This window comes from Chiloscyllium punctatum, chromosome 3, assembly GCF_047496795.1.
Source record: "Chiloscyllium punctatum isolate Juve2018m chromosome 3, sChiPun1.3, whole genome shotgun sequence".
Classification (NCBI taxonomy): Eukaryota; Metazoa; Chordata; class Chondrichthyes; order Orectolobiformes; family Hemiscylliidae; genus Chiloscyllium; species Chiloscyllium punctatum.
The window spans coordinates 9,787,633-9,812,234 of NC_092741.1; the positions used below are offsets into that span (position 1 = coordinate 9,787,633).

At 52.4% G+C, this 24,602-nt stretch overlaps 2 protein-coding genes across 2 annotated transcripts in view; both read right to left on the bottom strand.

Moving 5' to 3' along the window:
• Positions 1-24,602, bottom strand: part of LOC140453925 (dynein axonemal heavy chain 6-like) — a 754,975-nt gene that overhangs the window by 40,335 nt on the left and 690,038 nt on the right. Inside the window, exons 43-45 of the mRNA XM_072548780.1 lie at positions 22,998-23,116; positions 9,781-9,937; positions 503-713 (exon numbers count right to left, since the gene is read on the bottom strand). Coding sequence (XP_072404881.1) covers positions 503-713; positions 9,781-9,937; positions 22,998-23,116 — 487 coding nt within the window. The remainder of the gene's footprint in view (positions 1-502; positions 714-9,780; positions 9,938-22,997; positions 23,117-24,602) is intronic.
• On the bottom strand, positions 13,414-20,407 carry LOC140455527 (uncharacterized). Its single transcript, XM_072550469.1, has 2 exons — positions 15,235-20,407; positions 13,414-13,869 (listed from the first exon to the last, which is right to left on the bottom strand). Exon 1 carries the CDS (start codon positions 20,115-20,117, stop codon positions 18,603-18,605), a length of 1,515 nt encoding a protein of 504 aa, XP_072406570.1. The 5' UTR covers positions 20,118-20,407; the 3' UTR covers positions 13,414-13,869; positions 15,235-18,602.

Below are 24,602 nucleotides of genomic sequence, written 5' to 3' on the forward strand. Positions count from 1 at the left end.
GGTATTCTCTCTCAGGGATGGTATTCTATCTCAGGGATGGTGTTCGCTCTCAGGGATGGTATTCTCTCTGAGGGATGGTATACTGTCTCAGGGATGGTATTCTCTCTCAGAGATGGTATTCTCTCTCAGGGATGGTATACTCTCTCAGGGATGGTATTCTCTCTCAGGGATGGTATTCTCTCACAGGGATGGTATACTGACTCAGGGATGGTATACTGTCTCAGGGATTGTATTCTCTCTCAGGGATGGTATTCTCTCTCAGGATGGTATACTCTCTCAGGGATGGTATACTCTCTCAGGGATGGTATACTGTCTCAGGGATGGTATACTCTCTCAGGGATGGTATTCTTTCTCAGGATGGTATACTCTCTCAGGGATGGTATTCTTCCTGAGGGTAAAGCTCACTAAAGTGTACACAATTACTGTGAATAGATTCTCAATCCGGGGGACTGTCCAAGCACCCTGACCCTTGTCGTGAGCGGGTACTCCTGGAGAGACTCACGATTCGACAATGGCCTGTAAGGTTGGCATGAAGTAGGCCGCGAGATGACAGTTCTGCAGAAAGACCCAGTGTCCTCTCTGGGCCAGTGCCTTGTGGATCAGCTCTTCAGCGATTGGCCCCTGCCCCCGGCCGAGGGAGATCATCTCCAGATGGTCAGTGTTGCCGTGGTACTCCTTGGCAAATCGCAGTAACTGAGTGACAGGGTCAGTACCTGCAGAAACAAACAGCGTTTCACATCACACCATCACACCATCCCCCTCTCCCTGTATCAGCTCACACCATCCCCCTCTCCCTGGATCAGCTCACACCATCCCCCTCTCCCTGTATCACAACACACCATCCCCCTCTCCCTGGATCAGCTCACACCATCCCCCTCTCCCTGTATCACATCACACCATCCCCCCCTCCCTGGATCACCTCACACCATCCCCCTCTCCCTGTATCACATCACACCATCCCCCTCTCCCTGTATCACCTCACACCATCCCCCTCTCCCTGTATCACCTCACACCATCCCCCTCTCCCTGTATCACATCACACCATCCCCCTCTCCCTGGATCAGCTCACACCATCCCCCTCTCCCTGTATCACATCACACCATCCCCCCCTCCCTGGATCACCTCACACCATCCCCCCCTCCCTGTATCACCTCACACCATCCCCCTCTCCCTGTATCAGCACAATCCCCCTCTCCCTGTATCAGCTCACACCATCCCCCTCTCCCTGTATCAGCACAATCCCCCTCTCCCTGTATCAGCTCACACCATCCCCCTCTCCCTGTATCAGCTCACACCATCCCCCTCTCCCTGTATCAGCACCATCCCCCCTCTCCCTGTATCACCTCACACCATCCCCCTCTCCCTGTATCACCTCACACCATCCCCCTCTCCCTGTATCACCCCACACCATCCCCCTCTCCCTGTATCAGCTCACACTATCCCCCTCTCCCTGTATCACCTCACACCATCCCCCCCTCCCTGTATCACCTCACACCATCCCCCCCTCCCTGTATCACATCACACCATCCCCCTCTCTCCCTGTATCACCTCACACCATCCCCCTCTCCCTGTATCACCTCACACCATCCCCCCCTCCCTGTATCACCTCACACCATCCCCCCCTCTCCTTGTATCACCTCACACCATCCCCCTCTCCCTGTATCAGCACCATCTCCCCTCTCCCTGTATCAGCTCACACCATCCCCCTCTCCCTGTATCAGCTCACACCATCCCCCTCTCCCTGTATCACCTCACACCATCCCCCTCTCCCTGTATCACCTCACACCATCCCCCTCTCCCTGTATCACATCACACCTTCCCTCTCTCCCTGTATCAGCACCATCTCCCCTCTCCCTGTATCAGCTCACACCATCCCCCTCTCCCTGTATCACCTCACACCATTCCCCTCTCCCTGTATCACCTCACACCATCCCCCTCTCCCTGTATCACCTCACACCATCCCCCTCTCCCTGTATCACCTCACACCATCCCCCTCTCCCTGTATCACCTCACACCATCCCCCTCTCCCTGTATCAGCTCACACCATCCCCCCCTCCCGGTATCACATGACACCATCCCCCTCTCCCTGTATCAGCACCATCCCCCCTCTCCCTGTATCACCTCACACCATCCCCTCTCCCTGTATCACCTCACACCATCCCCCTCTCCCTGTATCACCTCACACCATCCCCCTCTCCCTGTATCACCTCACACCATCCCCCTCTCCCTGTATCATCTCACACCATCCCCCTCTCCCTGTATTAGCTCACACCATCCCCCTCTCCCTGTATCATCTCACACCATCCCCCTCTCCCTGTATTAGCTCACACCATCCCCCTCTCCCTGTATCACCTCCATCATCCCCCTCTCCCTGTATCAGCTCACACCATCCCCCCCTCCCTGTATCACATGACACCATCCCCCTCTCCCTGTATCAGCACCATCCCCTCTCCCTGTATCACCTCACACCATCCCCCTCTCCCTGTATCAGCTCACACCATCCCCCTCTCCCTGTATCACCTCACACCATCCCCCTCTCCCTGTATTAGCTCACACCATCCCCCCCTCCCTGTATCACCTCACACCATCCCCCTCTCCCTGTATCACCTCACACCATCCCCCTCTCCCTGTATCACCTCACACCATCCCCCTCTCCCTGTATCACATCACACCATCCCCCTCTCCCTGGATCAGCTCACACCATCCCCCTCTCCCTGTATTAGCTCACACCATCCCCCCCTCCCTGTATCACCTCACACCATCCCCCTCTCCCTGTATCACCTCACACCATCCCCCTCTCCCTGTATCACCTCACACCATCCCCCTCTCCCTGTATCACCTCACACCATCCCCCTCTCCCTGTATCACCTCACACCATCCCCCTCTCCCTGTATCAGCACCATCTCCCCTCTCCCTGTATCAGCTCACACCATCCCCCTCTCCCTGTATCAGCTCACACCATCCCCCTCTCCCTGTATCACCTCACACCATCCCCCTCTCCCTGTATCACCTCACACCATCCCCCTCTCCCTGTATCACATCACACCTTCCCTCTCTCCCTGTATCAGCACCATCTCCCCTCTCCCTGTATCAGCTCACACCATCCCCCTCTCCCTGTATCACCTCACACCATCCCCCTCTCCCTGGATCAGCTCACACCATCCCCCTCTCCCTGTATCATCTCACACTATCCCCCCCTCCCTGTATCACCTCACACCATCCCCCTCTCCCTGTATCAGCACAATCCCCCTCTCCCTGTATCAGCTCACACCATCCCCCTCTCCCTGTATCATCTCACACTATCCCCCCCTCCCTGTATCACCTCACACCATCCCCCTCTCCCTGTATCAGCACAATCCCCCTCTCCCTGTATCAGCTCACACCATCCCCCTCTCCCTGTATCGGCACAATCCCCCTCTCCCTGTATCAGCTCACACCATCCCCCCTCTCCCTGTATCACCTCACACCATCCCCCTCTCCCTGTATCACCTCACACCATCCCCCTCTCCCTGTATCACCTCACACCATCCCCCTCTCCCTGTATCAGCTCACACTATCCCCCTCTCCCTGTATCACCTCACACCATCCCCCCCTCCCTGTATCACCTCACACCATCCCCCCCTCCCTGTATCACATCACACCATCCCCCTCTCTCCCTGTATCACCTCACACCATCCCCCTCTCCCTGTATCACCTCACACCATCCCCCCCTCCCTGTATCACCTCACACCATCCCCCCCTCTCCTTGTATCACCTCACACCATCCCCCTCTCCCTGTATCAGCACCATCTCCCCTCTCCCTGTATCAGCTCACACCATCCCCCTCTCCCTGTATCAGCTCACACCATCCCCCTCTCCCTGTATCACCTCACACCATCCCCCTCTCCCTGTATCACCTCACACCATCCCCCTCTCCCTGTATCACATCACACCTTCCCTCTCTCCCTGTATCAGCACCATCTCCCCTCTCCCTGTATCAGCTCACACCATCCCCCTCTCCCTGTATCACCTCACACCATCCCCCTCTCCCTGTATCACCTCACACCATCCCCCTCTCCCTGTATCACCTCACACCATCCCCCTCTCCCTGTATCACCTCACACCATCCCCCTCTCCCTGTATCAGCTCACACCATCCCCTCCTCCCTGTATCACATGACACCATCCCCCTCTCCCTGTATCAGCACCATCCCCCCTCTCCCTGTATCACCTCACACCATCCCCTCTCCCTGTATCACCTCACACCATCCCCCTCTCCCTGTATCACCTCACACCATCCCCCTCTCCCTGTATCACCTCACACCATCCCCCTCTCCCTGTATCATCTCACACCATCCCCCTCTCCCTGTATTAGCTCACACCATCCCCCTCTCCCTGTATCATCTCACACCATCCCCCTCTCCCTGTATTAGCTCACACCATCCCCCTCTCCCTGTATCACCTCCATCATCCCCCTCTCCCTGTATCAGCTCACACCATCCCCCCCTCCCTGTATCACATGACACCATCCCCCTCTCCCTGTATCAGCACCATCCCCTCTCCCTGTATCACCTCACACCATCCCCCTCTCCCTGTATCAGCTCACACCATCCCCCTCTCCCTGTATCACCTCACACCATCCCCCTCTCCCTGTATTAGCTCACACCATCCCCCCCTCCCTGTATCACCTCACACCATCCCCCTCTCCCTGTACCACCTCACACCATCCCCCTCTCCCTGTATCACCTCACACCATCCCCCTCTCCCTGTATCACCTCACACCATCCCCCTCTCCCTGTATCACATCACACCATCCCCCTCTCCCTGGATCAGCTCACACCATCCCCCTCTCCCTGTATTAGCTCACACCATCCCCCCCTCCCTGTATCACCTCACACCATCCCCCTCTCCCTGTATCACCTCACACCATCCCCCTCTCCCTGTATCACCTCACACCATCCCCCTCTCCCTGTATCACCTCACACCATCCCCCTCTCCCTGTATCACCTCACACCATCCCCCTCTCCCTGTATCAGCACCATCTCCCCTCTCCCTGTATCAGCTCACACCATCCCCCTCTCCCTGTATCAGCTCACACCATCCCCCTCTCCCTGTATCACCTCACACCATCCCCCTCTCCCTGTATCACCTCACACCATCCCCCTCTCCCTGTATCACATCACACCTTCCCTCTCTCCCTGTATCAGCACCATCTCCCCTCTCCCTGTATCAGCTCACACCATCCCCCTCTCCCTGTATCACCTCACACCATCCCCCTCTCCCTGTATCACCTCACACCATCCCCCTCTCCCTGTATCACCTCACACCATCCCCCTCTCCCTGTATCACCTCACACCATCCCCCTCTCCCTGTATCACCTCACACCATCCCCCTCTCCCTGTATCAGCTCACACCATCCCCCCCTCCCTGTATCACATGACACCATCCCCCTCTCCCTGTATCAGCACCATCCCCCCTCTCCCTGTATCACCTCACACCATCCCCTCCCCCTGTATCACCTCACACCATCCCCCTCTCCCTGTATCAGCTCACACCATCCCCCTCTCCCTGTATCACCTCACACCATCCCCCTCTCCCTGTATCATCTCACACCATCCCCCTCTCCCTGTATTAGCTCACACCATCCCCCTCTCCCTGTATCATCTCACACCATCCCCCTCTCCCTGTATCATCTCACACCATCCCCCTCTCCCTGTATTAGCTCACACCATCCCCCTCTCCCTGTATCATCTCACACCATCCCCCTCTCCCTGTATCAGCTCACACCATCCCCCTCTCCCTGTATCACCTCACACCATCCCCCTCTCCCTGTATTAGCTCACACCATCCCCCCCTCCCTGTATCACCTCACACCATCCCCCTCTCCCTGTATCACCTCACACCATCCCCCTCTCCCTGTATCACCTCACACCATCCCCCTCTCCCTGTATCACCTCACACCATCCCCCTCTCCCTGTATCACATCACACCATCCCCCTCTCCCTGGATCAGCTCACACCATCCCCCTCTCCCTGTATTAGCTCACACCATCCCCCCCTCCCTGTATCACCTCACACCATCCCCCTCTCCCTGTATCACCTCACACCATCCCCCTCTCCCTGTATCACCTCACACCATCCCCCTCTCCCTGTATCACCTCACACCATCCCCCTCTCCCTGTATCACATCACACCATCCCCCCCTCCCTGGATCACCTCACACCATCCCCCCCTCCCTGGATCACCTCACACCATCCCCCCCTCCCTGGATCACCTCACACCATCCCCCTCTCCCTGTATCACCTCACACCATCCCCCTCTCCCTGTATTAGCTCACACCATCCCCCCCCTCCCTGTATCACCTCACACCATCCCCCTCTCCCTGTATCACCTCACACCATCCCCCTCTCCCTGTATCACCTCACACCATCCCCCTCTCCCTGTATCACCTCACACCATCCCCCTCTCCCTGTATCACATCACACCATCCCCCTCTCCCTGGATCAGCTCACACCATCCCCCTCTCCCTGTATTAGCTCACACCATCCCCCCCTCCCTGGATCACCTCACACCATCCCCCTCTCCCTGGATCAGCTCACACCATCCCCCTCTCCCTGTATCATCTCACACTATCCCCCCCTCCCTGTATCACCTCACACCATCCCCCTCTCCCTGTATCAGCACAATCCCCCTCTCCCTGTATCAGCTCACACCATCCCCCTCTCCCTGTATCAGCACAATCCCCCTCTCCCTGTATCACCTCACACCATCCCCCTCTCCCTGTATTAGCTCACACCATCCCCCTCTCCCTGTATCAGCTAACACCATCCCCCTCTCCCTGTATCAGCTCACACCATCCCCCTCTCCCTGTATCAGCACCATCTCCCCTCTCCCTGTATCAGCTCACACTATCCCCCTCTCCCTGTATCACCTCACACCATCCCCCCCTCCCTGTATCACCTCACACCATCCCCCCCTCCCTGTATCACCTCACACCATCCCCCTCTCCCTGTATCACCTCACACCATCCCCCCTCCCTGTATCACCTCACACCATCCCCCCCTCTCCTTGTATCAGCTCACACCATCCCCCTCTCCCTGTATCAGCACCATCTCCCCTCTCCCTGTATCAGCTCACACCATCCCCCTCTCCCTGTATCAGCTCACACCATCCCCCTCTCCCTGTATCACCTCACACCATCCCCCTCTCCCTGTATCACCTCACACCATCCCCCTCTCCCTGTATCACATCACACCTTCCCTCTCTCCCTGTATCAGCACCATCTCCCCTCTCCCTGTATCAGCTCACACCATCCCCCTCTCCCTGTATCACCTCACACCATCCCCCTCTCCCTGTATCACCTCACACCATCCCCCTCTCCCTGTATCACCTCACACCATCCCCCTCTCCCTGTATCACCTCACACCATCCCCCTCTCCCTGTATCACCTCACACCATCCCCCTCTCCCTGTATCAGCTCACACCATCCCCCTCTCCCTGTATCAGCTCACACCATCCCCCTCTCCCTGTATCACCTCACACCATCCCCCTCTCCCTGTATCACCTCACACCATCCACCTCTCCCTGTATCAGCTCACACCATCCCCCTCTCCCTGTATTAGCTCACACCATCCCCCTCTCCCTGTATCACCTCACACCATCCCCCTCTCCCTGTATTAGCTCACACCATCCCCCTCTCCCTGTATCACCTCACACCATCCCCCTCTCCCTGTATTAGCTCACACCATCCCCCTCTCCCTGTATCACCTCCATCATCCCCCTCTCCCTGTATCAGCTCACACCATCCCCCCCTCCCTGTATCACATGACACCATCCCCCTCTCCCTGTATCAGCACCATCCCCCCTCTCCCTGTATCACCTCACACCATCCCCTCTCCCTGTATCACCTCACACCATCCCCCTCTCCCTGTATCAGCTCACACCATCCCCCTCTCCCTGTATCACCTCACACCATCCCCCTCTCCCTGTATCACATCACACCATCCCCCTCTCCCTGTATCACCTCACACCATCCCCCTCTCCCTGTATCACCTCACACCATCCCCCTCTCCCTGTATTAGCTCACACCATCCCCCCCTCCCTGTATCACCTCACACCATCCCCCTCTCCCTGTATCACCTCACACCATCCCCCTCTCCCTGTATCATCTCACACCATCCCCCTCTCCCTGTATCAGCTCACACCATCCCCCTCTCCCTGTATCACCTCACACCATCCCCCTCTCCCTGTATCACCTCACACCATCCCCCTCTCCCTGTATCACCTCACACCATCCCCCTCTCCCTGGATCATCTCACACCATCCCCCTCTCCCTGTATTAGCTCACACCATCCCCTCTCCCTGTATCACCTCACACCATCCCCCTCTCCCTGTATCACCTCACACCATCCCCCTCTCCCTGTATCACCTCACCAAATCCCCCTCTCCCTGCATCACATCACACCATCCCCCCCTCTCCTTGTATCACCTCACACCATCCCCCCTCTACCTGCATCACATCACACCATCCCCCTCTCCCTCTATCAGCACCATCCCCCCTCTCCCTGTATCAGCTCACACCATCCCCTCTCCCTGTATCACCTCACACCATTCCCCTCTCCCTGTATCACATCACACCATTCCCCTCTCCCTCTATCAGCACCATCCCCCCTCTCCCTGTATCACCTCACACCATCCCTCTCTCCCTGTATCACATCACACCATCCCCCTCTCCCTCTATCAGCACCATCCCCCTCTCCCTGTATCACCTCACACCATCCCCCTCTCCCTGTATCACCTCACACCATCCCCCTCTCCCTGTATCACCTCACACCATCACCCTCTCCCTGTATCACATCACACCATCCCCCTCAATGTATCAGCTCACACCATCCCCCTCTATCTGTATCACCTCACACCATCCCCCTCTCCCTGTATCACCTCACACCATCCCCCTCTCCCTGTATCACCTCACACCATCCCCCTCTCCCTGTATCAGCTCACACCATCCCCCTCTCCCTGTATCAGCTCACACCATCCCCCTCTCCCTGTATCAGCTCACACCATCCCCTCTCACTGTATCAGCACCATCCCTGTCTACCTCTCAGAGGGTCAGTACTGAGGGAGTGCTGTATTGTCAGAGGGTCAGAACTGAGGGAGTGCTGCACTGTCAGAAGGTCAGTACTGAGGGAGTGCCGCACTGTCAGAGGGTCAGTACTGAGGGAGTGCCGCACTGTCAGAGGGTCAGTACTGAGGGAGTGCCACACTGTCAGACGGTCAGTACTGAGGGAGTGCCGCACTGTCGGAGGGTCAGTACTGAGGGAGTGCCGCATTGTCAGAGGGTCAGTACTGAGGGAGTGCCGCACTGTCAGAGGGTCAGTACTGAGGGAGTGCCGCACTGTCAGAGGGTCAGTACTGAGGGAGTTCCGCACTGTCAGAGGGTCAGTGTTGAGGGAGTGCCGCACTGTCAGAGGGTCAGTACTGAGGGAGTGCCGCACTGTCAGAGGGTCAGTACTGAGGGAGTGCCGCACTGTCAGAGGGTCAGTACTGAGGGAGTGCCGCACTGTCAGAGGGTCAGTACTGAGGGAGTGCCGCACTGTCAGAGGGTCAGTACTGAGGGAGTGCTACACTGTCAGAGGGTCATTACTGAGGGAGTGCTGCACTGTCAGAGGATCAGTTGTGAAAGTTTTGCATTTCTCCTCCTCTTGTTTATCCTTCCGCTTTCTCTCACTGTCATAGCCACACCCATTCAATCACATTTGTTATCGACGTGATATTTTTGAGATGAATCTGGTTTCCCTCACCTGGCGACAGGAGAAATATCAGTGGCGTTGAGGCATCTGTCTCATCGAATGCATCCCGGAGATGGACGGAGGGGCTCGGGAGAAAGTCGGGACCCAGTTTCTCTGCAATAAATTCTCTCACTGTGGCGATCAAACACTCAGGTCTGAGGATCTTTATCTGGAAACGACAGGAGATTGTGATGGTCAGACTCAGAGATGTACAGCATGGAAACCGACCCTTCGGTCCAACCCGTCCATACCAACCAGATATCCCAACCCAATCTAGTCCCACCTGCCAGCACCCGGCCCATATCCCTCCAAACCCTTCCTATTCATATACCCATCCAAATGCCTCTTAAATGTTGCAATTGTACCAGCCTCCACCACTTCCTCTGGCAGCTCATTCCATACACGTACCACCCTCTGCGTGAAAAGGTTGTCCCTTAGGTCTCTTTTATATCTTTCCCCTCTCACCCTGAACCTATGCCCTCTAGTTCTGGACTCCCCGACCCCAGGGAAAAGACTTTGTCTATTTATCCTATCCATGCCCCTCATGTTTTTGTAAACCTCTATAAGGTCACCCCTCAGCCTCCGATGCTCCAGGGAAAACAGCCCCAGCCTGTTCAGCCTCTCCCTGTAGCTCAAATCCTCCAAACCTGGCAACATCCTTGTAAATCTTTTCTGAATCCTTTCAAGTTTCACAACATCTTTCCGATAGGAAGGAGACCAGAATTGCACGCAATATTCCAACAGTGGCCCAACCAATGTCCTGTACAGCTGCAACATGACCTCCCAACTCCTGTACTCAATACTCTGACCAATAAAGGAAAGCATACCAAACGCCTTCTTCACGATCTTATTTATCTGCGACTCCACTTTCAAGGAGCTATGAACCTGCACTCCAAGGTCTCTTTGTTCAACAACACTCCCTCGGACCTTACCATTAAGTGTATAAGTCCTGCTAAGATTTGCTTTCCCAAAATGCAGCACCTCGCATTTATTTAAATTAAACTCCATCTGCCACTTCTCGGCCCATTGGCCCATCTGGTCCAGATCCTGTTGTAATCTGAGGTAACCCTCTTCGCTGTCCACTACACCTCCAATTTTGGTGTCATCTACAAACTTACTAACTATACCTCATATGCTCACATCCAAATCATTTATCTAAATGATGAAAAGTAGAGGGCCCAGCACTGATCCTTGTGGCACTCCACTAGTCACAGGCCTCCAGTCTGAAAAACAACCCTCCACCCCCACCCTCTGTCTTCTACCTTTGAGCCAGTTCTGTATCCAAATAGCTAGTTCTCCCTGTATTCCACGAGATCTAACCTTGCTAACCAGTCTCCCATGAGGAACCTTGTCGAACGCCTTACTGAAGTCCATATAGATCACATCTACTGCTCTGCCCTCATCAATCTTCTTTGTTACTTCATCAAAAACCTCAATCAAGTTTGTGAGACATGATTTCCCACGCACAAAGCCATGTTGACTATCCCTAATCAGTCCTTGCCTTTCCAAATACATGTTCCTCCTGTCCCTCAGGATTCCCTCCAACAACTTGCCTACCACCGAGGTCAGGCTCACCAGTCTATAGTTTCCTGGCTTGTCTTTACCGCCCTTCTTAAACAGTGGCACCACGTTTGCCAACCTCCAGTCTTCTGGCACCTCTCCTGTGACTATCAATGATACAAATATCTCAGCAAGGGGCCCAGCAATCACTTCTCTAGCTTCCCACAGAGTTCTAGGGTACACCTGATCAGGGCCTGGGATGTATCCACCTTTACCCGTTTCAAGACATCCAGCACTTCCTCCTCTGTAATCTGGACATTTTGCAAGATGTCACCATCTATTTCCCTCCAGTCTATATCTTCCTTATCCTTTTCCACAGTAAATACTGATGCAAAATATTTATTCAGTTTCTCCCCCATTTTCTGCGACTCCACACAAAGGCTGCCTTGCTGATCTTTGAGGGGCTCTATTCTCTCCCTAGTTACCCTTTTGTCCTTAATGTATTTGTAAAAACCCTTTGGATTATCCTTATTTCTATTTGCCAAAGCTTTCTCATGTCCCCATTTTGCCCTCCTGATTTCCCTCTTAAGTATACTCCTACTTTCTTTATACTCTTCGAAGGATTCACTCGATCTATCCTGTCTATACCTGACATATGCTTCCTTCGTTTTCTTATCCAAACCCTCAATTTCTTTAGTCATCCAGCATTCCCTATACCTACCAGCCTTCCCTTTCACCCTGACAGGAATATACTTTCTCTGGATTCTTGTTATCTCATTTCGAAAGGCTTCCCATTTTCCAGCCGTCCCTTTGCCTGCGAACATCTGCCTCCAATCAGCTTTCGAAAGTTCTTGCCCAATACCGTCAAAATTGGCCTTCCTCCAATTTAGAACTTCAACTTTTAGATCAGGACTATCCTTTTCCATCACTATTTTAAAACAAATAGAATTATGATCGCTGGCCCCAAAGTGCTCCCCCACTGACACCTCAGTCACCTGCCCTGCCTTATTTCCCAAGAGTAGGTCAAACTTTGCACCTTCTCTAGTAGGTACATCCACATACTGAATCAGAAAATTGTCTTGTACACACTTAACAAATTCCTCTCCATCTAAACCCTTAACACTATGGCAGTCCCAGTCTATGTTTGGAAAGTTAAAATCCCCTACCATAATTACCCTATTATTCTTACAGATAGCTGAGATCTCCTTACAAATTTGTTTCTCAATTTCCCTCTGACTATTGGGGGGTCTATAATACAATCCCAATAAGGTGATCACCCCTTTCTTATTTCTCAGTTCCACCCAAATAACTTCCCTAGATGTATTTCCAGGAATATCTTCCCTCAGCACAGCTGTAATGCTATCCCTTATCAAAAATGCCACTCCCCCATCTCTCCTGCCTCCCTTTCTATCCTTCCTGTAGCATTTGTATCCTGGAATTAAGCTGCCAATCCTGCCCATCCCTGAGCCATGTTTCCGTAATTGCTATGATATCCCAGTCCCATGTTCCTAACCATGCCCGGAGTTCATCTGCCTTCCCTGTTAGGCCCCTTGCATTGAAATAAATACAGTTTAATTTATTAGTCCTACCTTGTCCCTGACTGTTTGACTCACTTCTGTTCCCAACTGTACCAGTCTCAGATCGATCTCTTTCCTCTCTATTGTGCGAGATATGTGGCTATCCAGCCCCATCTACGGCACTTTTTATTTCCCTTCCCAGGAACAAAGACACGGAGGAGTCAGTCCAAAACTTTTCATTCAACTTTGCAAAGTCGGGTGCTGTTCCCAAAGGTACACACACACAAGCATAGTAATCTCCACACATTATATACATGTATATGTGGGCTGGGTTTACTACTGCTGCCTTGACCAACGAGTGCTCGGATTCCGCACTGTTTTCCTTTTTTGGGTTCTGGTGCCTGCGATTCTTTTATCATTCACTTGGCCAATCAGTGTTTGAGCTTCCCATTCTTCCCTTATATGGATGATGTTGTACAACTGTGGTTAAGGGCGGCCTCTCAACTATCGAGGAAAGCTGTTACAACTGTTTCATTCATATAAACGTGGGGGAGGTCCGGCAACAGTTTCGAGTGTCTGCTTGTGTTTACTATGAGGTAGAAAAGACTAAAAGGCAGCTAACCGTTTAAAAATTACACTACCCCCTACAAATCCCCCGTGTCTTTTCTTACGGCCTGTAATTTTTCAACCGTAAGTTTCTTCTCCAGGGCATTTAATAACTCCCGAGCTTGTTCATCAAACTGCCCTTCTCTAATACTACCCCCGCCCAAGAGGGATTCACGTTGTTCCATCTCGAGATTTATTCGTTCAACCTGCCCATAGGGAACATCTTTCTTAGTAAGGGCGGTTTCGATCAGTCGTTGAGTTAATCCCCGGACACAGGGAATAACGCAACACCCAAGGGCAGTGAGTACCCCTGCCACCACTATACATGAGACAAGAAAGGGAACGACCACCCCCGTCCATTTACCGAACCAAGCTTCCAACCAGTCCATGAGGCCAGAGTCGATGCCCGAGTTTTCGGCCAGTTCGTCCGCCAATGTGGTGAGTCCATCCAGGGCGCGGGTGATGGACCCATCAGGGGCTGTGTTGTTGGGGATGAAAGTGCAGCACTGAGTGCCTATCATGACACAAACACCCCCCTTCTCTGCCAACATCATGTCTAAGGCCAACCTATTTTCCTACGCCATCCTACTCGTGGCGTCCAGTTGTTCTGCTATTCCTTTCACTGCATCCCGGGTATAATTAATGAACCTCTGCTGATTGTAGTAAATATAATTAATCCAATCCACGTTCTTATTGATAGTCACCCACCAAAACAGTGACGACTCAAAACCCGCCGCTATCTGGTTCCTAGCCTTGTATTCGTCAGGAACACCCCTGGGGACCCCTATGGCATCTAAATATATGTTATCATCAAAAGAGGTCTCCAAAGCTCTCTCAGTTCTTCCACTAGAACGGGGATGCTCTTGTTTTTCGAATACCAGGGTGAATGGGATGGCCAATTGAACGATCGCACAAGTGCCCGTCCATTTTTGGGGCAGGGTCGGTCGCAGAACCCTCCCACCACAGTACCACCAGAGGTCTGCCCTAGGTACATGAATGTGGGAGTAATTCCCGCCCCCGGTAGTTTCATTGACCAGCCGGATTGATCCGCTGCACTTGTCAAATGTCCCCACATCGTCGTCCCACTGTAGTCCCGTCCGAGAGACGCAGGCCTGATGTGTACCCGTTACCCCTGAGAATGATGGCGGGCGGGACGCCCCCTCAGACCTGACGGGGGGAAACTTCAAACTCAAGGGTCGACAAGTGGGGTCGTTCCAGGCCTCTCGGTCCTGGTACAGCCTTATCATGCAGTCCATGGCTCGTGGGTGTTTCTCCCATCCCAGCGGGAATGGGACCACCTGAGGGTTAGGGCGGGCACTCGTGCATGCGTAGCAATCACTCTTTTTTATGCTCCTCACAGTATATTTGACCCATTCCATCCAGGCATTCGCCTCCCCGTATCCCGTTTCTATTTCAAAGGTCTTTTCCAAATCCGTCGTCTCAATTATTCTAATCTTTTCCTGCTTATCAGTGGTGGATGAGCCCCTAGACTCAGCTTCAATGACCGTGATATACGTGCAGCACAGCTGCATCCCCCCCCATCCTGCCTGGCCCCCAACTCTAATACCCAGTATTGTTCTATTAAGTCTCGCCTCGTTCTTTTCCAAGTTCTTTATGGTCAGATAAAGCGGATTGCACTGATTCTGCCCACAATCCCGTCCAGGGGTGATGGGATCACGGACAACTGACACCATAGCCTGGACCCCGGGGGCTGGAAGCCTACTTAGGCCTTCCCTACCATGCAATTGTAATACTAACGTCTGACCCTGGAATCCCCTTTCTCTCTCTAGATTCTGCTTAGTTTGATTCAGTTGACTTTTAGTCCTACAGGGCACCAACTCACATAGGTCTAAGCTAAGTGTCTGTGTTGATTGGTTGGCAAGCACGGAGATGGTGAACCACTGACGGTCCTCTGCTTGTTTTAACCAGAGGCCAAATTGGGTAACACGCACACAAAGACCCAGCCCAAGGATAATGGCATAGCAAGTTAACAATACGATTGACCGCATTTTGTCGCGACACCCGTAGCCCGAGGGCACAGTTCCTTTAGACTCGCCAAAGTCCGATTAGTTCGTTCTCAGGGTCTCTGTTCCTTAGATGCCTTTGTCAGAGAGATTCGTTCGTCCTCCGTCGGTTGTGGCACTGGTCCCTTGACTCGAGTGTAATGTGTCCAGCCCTTTTCGGCCGTACGGACAGCCGTTTCGGTCGTCAAAAGTACCAGGAAGGGACCGTCCCAAGTTGGTTCGAGGGTACGTTGCTTCCAGCTTTTAATCAGGACCCACTGACCCGGCTTGACGGTGTGCACCGCAAACTCGAGGGGCGGCGTCTGTGCCAAAAGTCCCTGTTGGCGTAAACGAGATAGAGCAGACCCCAGAGCCACCACATATTTTTGCACAAACATATCCCGAGACTCAAATACAGGAGGTTCCCCCTTCGGCCCATGGAACGGGAGGCCAAATAACATTTCGAAAGGGGAGACGCCCAAATCCCGCCTTGGCTGGGTGCGAATTTGCAACAGGGCAAGGGGTAGGCATTTGGTCCAAGGCAGGCCGATTTCACTAGTGAGCTTGGTTAGCTGCTTTTTGATGGTCTGGTTCATTCTTTCGACCTTGCCCGAGGAGGAGGGATGCCAGGGGGTGTGCAAATCCCAGTCAATCCCCATTGCTTGCACTACATTCTGGAGGACGGTCGAGGTGAAGTGGCTCCCCTGGTCAGAGTCAATAGCGCGGGGTAGCCCAAATCGTGGGATGATTTGCTCGAGTAGAATCTTGCTAACCTGAGTTGCCCGTTGCCGTGGTAGTGGGGAAAGCTTCCACCCATCCTGTCAGGTGATCTACCACTACTAATAGATATTTCAGGCGACCTATGGGGGGGAGCTCCGTGTAATCTACCTGAACATACTCAAACGGCCTATAGGCCGGACTCCTACCCCCTTGTCTTGCATGCTGCCGCAGCCCCCTTTTGTTAATCTTTCGACATGTTATACAATCTCCTGTGACCTGCTTGGCTACCGTGTACAGACCAGGGTGAGCATATCAGCGCAGGAAGGCATCACACAGTGCCTGGGCGCCCCAGTGACCCCCTTGGTGTAAACGGGCAATAATGTCCCGCGTCAACGGTCGATTTAGTAGCTGGCAGCCATCGGGTAAGGTCCACTTGCCTTCCCTATCCTTTGTACCCCCCAGAGACGCGAGAAGAGTTTCTTCTTTGTCAGTAAACGTGGGCACTTCGGTAATTTTGGATATCTGTGGAATCCTTACCAGGCAGTTTATTACTTCCTTCCCCATCCCAGCCAATTTTGCCTGTTCATCTGCCAATTGATTCCCCAGGGTCTCTATTTTATCGTCTTTCTGGTGTCCTTTCACATGTACTACTGCAATCTCTTGTGGCAGCAACAAATCCTCCAAGATCATGGCTACTAGTTCCTCGTGGACCAACTCCTTTCCTCTACTATTTATCATTCCCCTTTCTTTCCAGATCTTCCCAAAGGTGTGTACTACCCCAAAGGCATACTTAGAGTCAGTGTAGATTGTCCCGGCTATTCCCTTTAAATTCCTCAGAGCCCGGTGCAAGGCGTACAATTCGCACGTTTGTGCGGACCAGGCATTCGGTAGCCGTCCACTTTCCACTAATTCCCAACCAGTCTCACTAATGACTGCATAACCGTTGTGTCTCTTCCCATCTATCACTCGAGAGGACCCATCAATGTACCACCGCCTACCTGCATGTAAGGGAGTATCCCTCAGATCTTCCCTCACTTTACTCTGGTACTCTATTATGTCTGAACAGCAGTGTTCCAGTTCCTCCTCGCCTTCCCCTTTCCAAAGAAAGTCCGCCGGGTTCTGGCAGCCCCCGACTTCTATTCGGAGGTCTTCTCGGTCTAACAATATGGCTTCATATTTCAGAATTCTCGAGTCAGTCAGCCACCTCCCGGCCTTCTGATTCAGGATAGTTCTAACCTGGTGGGGAGTAGTGACTGTCAAGGGGGCCCCGAAAGTCAACTTCCTGCTTTCCTCTACCAGCTTTGCCGTGGCTGCCACCACTTGGACACACTCCGGCCACCCTCGGGAGACTGGATCCAGAATTTTTGACAGGAAAGCCGCGGGCTTCCTTTTACCCCCCCAGTCCTGGGTCAACACTCCAAGAGCGGTTCCCTCTCAGGAGTTCACAAAGAGGCGAAATGTCTTACTAAAATCCGGCAATCTTAAAACAGGTGCGGCCATCAATTTTCCTTTTCGGATTTCAATTAACTTTTTCTCCTCCTTCTCCCATTTTATTCTGTTGGGTGCCTCCTCAATGAGTTTTAGGTACAAGTCTTTAGTAAGGGGGGCATAGTCGTCTATCCATAACCGACAATCGCCTAAGAGTCCCAAGAACTTCTGCAACTCCCTCTTGGTCGTTGGGAGGCCTAGTTCGATTATTGCCCGCACTCTTTCCGGACTTATTCGTTTCTGTCCCTGGCTTATCAAGTGTCCCAGGTACTTAACCTCTTTCTCGACATATTGGAGCTTCTTCTGACTCACTCTTAACCCCTTCTCAGCTCGGTAATTTAACAGGGCATTAGTCCCAAGTAGGACGTCCTCCTCCGCCGGTCCGGATAAAAGGAGATCGTCCACGTATTGTATAAGCTTAAGGGCCGGGGACAAGGTTAGTCCCTCCAATAATTGTTCCAGAATCTGCCCGAACAGAGTCGGGGACTCAGTGAATCCTTGGGGGAGTACGGTCCACCTGTACTGTTGTTTTCTGCTAGTATCAGGATCCTCCCATTCAAAAGCAAAAAGATCCCTACTGTCCTTGTCCAGGGGACACGCCCAGAAGGCATCCTTTAAGTCTATAACACTAAACCAGCCGTGGTCCGGGGGGATTCACCCCAGAATAGTGTATGGGTTCGGTACCACAGGGTGCCGTACTTGGACAATTTTATTTACCTCCCTTAGGTCTTGGACCATTCGGTAGCTCCCATCCGACTTCCGGACCGGCAGGATGGGGGAATTGTATCGTGACATACAGGGCTCTACCAATCCATCTTTTATTAGGTCTTCCATAACTGTCTTCAGGCCCTGCCTCCCTTCCCAAGAGATGGGGTATTGGCGCACTCTGACGTCGGGGCTCTGGGGCTTTAATTTTACCTCCACAGGTCGAATTGCGAGTCCCCCCCAGTTCCCTTTGGCGACCCAAACCCTAGGGTCTATCTCTGTCAATCGGGACTCACTAAGGTATGACATGGTAACGGCTAATTCTTCCTCTCTCACTTCTGCCCCGTCTCGCTTCTCTCCCTCTCCAACTTTTCTTCGACGTTCCTCTTTCCACCCCATAACCTCCCTCCCCCATTCCGGTGGACTTACAAGCTTCCCGTACGGCTGCCACCATCATTTTTGTCTTATGTTTCTCCCTTATTACATCCCTCTGAACGTACACCTTCTGTGCTTCCCGTAATAATTCTGCAACATCCTTTTCAGCCCAATCCTCCACTTTCTGTAATTTCTTCTGAATGTCAGGCCATGACTTAGTCACAAAGTGCACCTTAAGCATGCTCTTGCCTATTTCCCCATCAGGGTCTAAACCTGAATACTTTTGCATGGACTCCCGCAAACGGTCTAAAAACTCACTCGGGGATTCATCCTTTTTCTGTCCAACTTCAAATGCTTTTGCTAAATTCCGCTGTCTGGGCACGCAGGTTTGGATTCCCCTGATTATAAGGCTTCTGAGGTCTGTCATATTGGCCCTTCCCCCCGCGTCGTTATGATCCCACCGGGGGTCCTCTAAGGGGTACTTCTGCTCTCCACGCTGAGGGCCGTCCTGATGCTCCCTATCCCAAATGGCCATTGCACTATTCCGGATCATAACAATTTCATCGTAATTAAATAGTATTCTCATCATGGCCTGCAGTTCAGACCATGTGTATATACTGGGCCCCAGAAATTGGTCCAGTTGTATTCCCACACTGACGGGGTCGTCCAGTAGACGGGGTCGTTCATTACGGAGTTGCCGGATATCCCCAGAATTTAAAGGTTGTACTACGAACCCGGTCCGTTCGTTCCCAAACGGCACCTCTCGTAAGGGGTTCAGCTGTTCAATATTGTCACTCCTCCCAGCTCTCAATCCCTCTTCTCGACCTCTCCGCATCTCGAGTCGGACTGATTTCCTAGTGCCTGGGGTGAGTTCTGTGCCCCCTCCTGTACACCCCCCAGCAGTCCCTTCCTCACTGGTCGTAGCCTGCTGGGACTCGGAATTATCCGTCGCAGGAGGGAGGTCCGCGCTGGACGCCTGGTCGTGCGCGGGTGGTATATACGGGGGCGGGGAAGACGGTGGCAAACCGTCGGTGAGGATGTCCCAAGACTTCTGGGGCTTCCTCGGGTCTGTTTGGGGAGTCAGAGGATAGAGACGCGTGGGACTCTCGCCGTCGCCCGCCAACCAGGCGGCGGCATATTTGCTCTCCTCTGGGTCAAACGGTTGTTTTCTGTTAACATATACATTTAGGATTTGACACACCCAGTCTTCATCAGACCCATACTCGGACCAAACTACCGAGGGGGCGCGGATAGGTTCTTTGGTCCATATAAAACAACAATATTTTATCATGGTCTCTTTCTTTAAGTCCTTCGTTCTACTACTGTCCGTCCATAGACTTAACTTCCGACCTAATGGACTATCGGGGGGTATTTCTTTCCCATTTGCAGTCTTCCCTGACTTTTCCTTAGTAAATCTAGAAGTCTGATTTCCCATGGTTTATCTTCGGTCCTGGTCTTAAACGCCCAAAGCGTTTTCACAGATGACCGTCAAAACCACAATTTCCCGTGGTTTATCTTCAGTCCTGGTCTTAAACGCTCAAAGCGTTTTCACAGATGACCGTCAAAACCACAATTTCCCGTGGTTTATCTTCAGTCCTGGTCTTAAACGCCCAAAGCGTTTTCACAGATGACCGTCAAAACCACAATTTCCCGTGGTTTATCTTCAGTCCTGGTCTTAAACGCCCAAAGCGTTTTCACAGATGACCGTCAAAACCACGCGGCCAACAAGGAAGAACAAAAGAATCTCTTACCTTGATCCGTGCACGGAGTTGTCTGGCCTTTTTAAATGTGTGTACCCCCGTGTATAGTCACTAACCGGTCGTCCCAGCACTCGTCCGTGTGTTCCTTTTCCAGGATTCAAAATTATTTTTAAATGAGCCGGGTCACATCGTCTCTTGGCCGACGGCCAACGGACCAAGCCGATCAGTGAGAAGTATAAATATATACTAGACGCGTCTTTGTTGTAATCAGGCTTGATCCGTGAGCCGAAGAGACTGCCCCCCCCGGCAATAATTATTTCATCCCGGAGGAGCCCCCAATTGTGCGAGATATGTGGCTATCCAGCCCCATCTACGGCACTTTTTATTTCCCTTCCCAGGAACAAAGACACGGAGGAGTCAGTCCAAAACTTTTCATTCAACTTTGCAAAGTCGGGTGCTGTTCCCAAAGGTACACACACACAAGCATAGTAATCTCCACACATTATATACATGTATATGTGGGCTGGGTTTACTACTGCTGCCTTGACCAACGAGTGCTCGGATTCCGCACTGTTTTCCTTTTTTGGGTTCTGGTGCCTGCGATTCTTTTATCATTCACTTGGCCAATCAGTGTTTGAGCTTCCCATTCTTCCCTTATATGGATGATGTTGTACAACTGTGGTTAAGGGCGGCCTCTCAACTATCGAGGAAAGCTGTTACAACTGTTTCATTCATATAAACGTGGGGGAGGTCCGGCAACAGTTTCGAGTGTCTGCTTGTGTTTACTATGAGGTAGAAAAGACTAAAAGGCAGCTAACCGTTTAAAAATTACACTACCCCCTACACTATCTCCCTGGGTCCCACCCCCCCACCTTACTAGTTTAAATCCTCCCGAGCAGTTCTAGCAAATTTCCCCTTCCAATTAGTCCCCTTCCAATTTCGGTGCATTCCGTCCTTCTTGTACAGGTCACTTCTACCCCAAAAGAGATTCCAGTGATCCAAAAATGTGAATCCTTCTCCCATACACCAGCTCCTCAGCCATGCATTCATCTGCTCTAGCCTCCTATTCCTGCCCTCACTAGCTCACAGCACTGGGAGTAATCCAGATATTACTACCCTTGAGACCCTCCTTTTTAAATGTCTGCCTAACTCTCTGTAATCTCCCTCCAGAGTCTCAATCTTTTCCCTTCCAATGTCGTTGGTTCCAATGTGGACAATGACCTCCTGTTGGCCCCTCTCGACGGTGAGAACATTCTGCACCGTCTCGGAGACATCCTTGATCCTGGCGCCAGGGAAACAACACACCATTCTGCTTTTTCTCTGCTGGCCACAGAATAGTCTGTCTATACCGCTAACTACAGAATCCCTTAACACAATTGATCTCTTGGAAGCCGACGTACCCCTCGTTGCATTAGAGTCAGTCTCAATACCAGAAACTTGGCTGTTTGTGCTACATTCCCCTGAGAATCCATCACCCCCTACATTTTCCAAAACAGCATACTTGTTTGAAATGGGTATATCCACAAAAGACTCCTGCCCTAATTGCCTACCTCTCCTACCCTTCCTGAAGTTAACCCATCTATGTGACGGTAACTGAGACTTTCCCCCTTTTCCCATAACTGCCATCCATCACATACTGTTGCTGTTGCAAATTCCTCATCGCTTCTATTGGTCTCTCCAACCGATCCACTCGATCTGATAAGATTCACATCCAACAGCATTTTATGGCAGATATAATCCGCAGTAACCTTTAAACTCTCTTTAAAGTCCCACATCTGACAAGTAGTACATATCACTGCAAAGGCCATTTTTGCTCCTTCACAATCTACAGACCCAGAAAATAACACCGTCTTATTCCTCTACAAAACACTGCCCCAAGTTAAATTAATAGCTATGGCTTATGTTTAAAGTTTAACCAAGAGACTTATCTCCAAAAACATATAATCAAGAAAGAATCCACTATACTCACTACTGCAGCCTTTCTCTTGGACAGACTTAAAACAACAATTAACTTATCTGATTCTGTGCTGTGACCTTCGCCCAACAGTTCCTCCAAGATTTAGTTGTGTATTTCACTGTTTGTTAATTTTCCCAGATGCACTCCGATGTCCAACAATACACAAATTCAAAGGCGGTAACTGTGCAGGTTCTCTCTCTCTCTCGCACTGACCTCACCATGTGCTTCCATTGTCTGCTCTTCTTCCTTTTAAACGGCTGTTGTTTTGATTTTTTTCTCCCAAAGTTCCAAAACACAGATAATACAGTAATTGCTGCTCCTGGAATTCGAGGAAATCACCTCCAACACCTAAAATACCTCAAAAAAAAGGAGCAGCTCTTACAGCCAGAAATTTTTCCCGTCCTCCATCTTGGATTACAGAGAGAGGGAGAGAGTGAGACAGAGAGACACAGGCAGAGTTAGCAGTTCAAGTTGAATGTGACCCTCCCTCTGGATGGATCGTTGTGTTCAGTAACACTCAGTTAGAAGGAGAGTGGTCCTGGATTCTCCAATGGGGATAGGTACCTTCCCAGCTCCTGTTCTGCCCACCAGCGTTCAGTGAGATTTCATCCCAGGCATTCTGTTGTATTCCTCATCTGAATTCAGGCAAACAACTCACCAAAATGAGAGACTGGAATGAGGTCAGGCTTTCCCAAGGGAAGATGGAATCCAGCAGTTGCCTGTGCTCCTCTGATTGATGCTGATCAGAATCCAATGCCCTGCTGATCTGGGGAGAACCTACACAGGATGGGAAAACAGGAAACATCACACTGGGTCAGTCCGACAGAGTCAGGAGCTCGATCCCAGCAAAAACAGGGGCCACTCCCACTGCCAATCCCAGCTCCCACTGCCAATCCCAGCTCCCACTGCCAATCCCAGCTCTCAAACCCATTCCCAGCTCTAACTCCCAATCCCAGCTCTTACACCAAATCGCAGCTCCCACTCCCAATCCCAGCTCCCACTCCCAATCCCAGCTCCCACTCCCAATCCCAGCTCTTACACCAAATCGCAGCTCCCACTCCCAATCCCAGCTCCCACTCCCAATCCCAGCTCCCACTCCCAATCCCAGCTCTTACACCAAATCGCAGCTCCCACTCCCAATCCCAGCTCGCACTCCCAATCCCAGTTCCGACTGCCAATCACAGCTCCCACTCAGATTCTCACCTGTCACACACATTCCCAGCTCTCACTCCCATTTCCAGCTCTCGCTCCCATTCCCAACACACACTCACATTCCGAGCACATCACTCCCATTCCCAGCTGGGTATAACACTGCCCGTCTCCCGGTCTGTCACAGACTGTGGGGATAACACTGTCCGTCTCCCGGTCTGTCACAGACTGTGGGTATAACACTGTCCGTCTCCCCGTCTGTCACAGACTGTGGGTATAACACTGCCCGTCTCCCGGTCTGTCACAGACTGTGGGTATAACACTGCCCGTCTCCCCGTCGGTCACAGACTGTGGGGATAACACTGTCCGTCTCCCCGTCTGTCACAGACTGTGGGTATAACACTGTCCGTCTCCCGGTCTGTCACAGACTGTGGGGATAACACTGTCCGTCTCCCCGTCTGTCACAGACTGTGGGTATAACACTGCCCGTCTCCCCGTCTGTCACAGACTGTGGGTATAACACTGCCCGTCTCCCCGTCTGTCACAGACTGTGGGTATAACACTGCCCGTCTCCCGGTCTGTCACAGACTGTGGGTATAACACTGCCCGTCTCCCCGTCTGTCACAGACTGTGGGTATAACACTGCCCGTCTCCCCGTCTGTCACAGACTGTGGGGATAACACTGTCCGTCTCCCCGTCTGTCACAGACTGTGGGTATAACACTGCCCGTCTCCCCGTCTGTCACAGACTGTGGGGATAACACTGCCCGTCTCCCCGTCTGTCACAGACTGTGGGTATAACACTGCCCGTCTCCCCGTCTGTCACAGACTGTGGGTATAACACTGCCCGTCTCCCCGTCTGTCACAGACTGTGGGTATAACACTGCCCGTCTCCCGGTCTGTCACAGACTGTGGGTATAACACTGCCCGTCTCCCCGTCTGTCACAGACTGTGGGTATAACACTGCCCGTCTCCCCGTCTGTCACAGACTGTGGGTATAACACTGCCCGTCTCCCGGTCTGTCACAGACTGTGGGGATAACACTGCCCGTCTCCCCGTCTGTCACAGACTGTGGGTATAACACTGTCCGTCTCCCCGCCTGTCACAGACTGTGT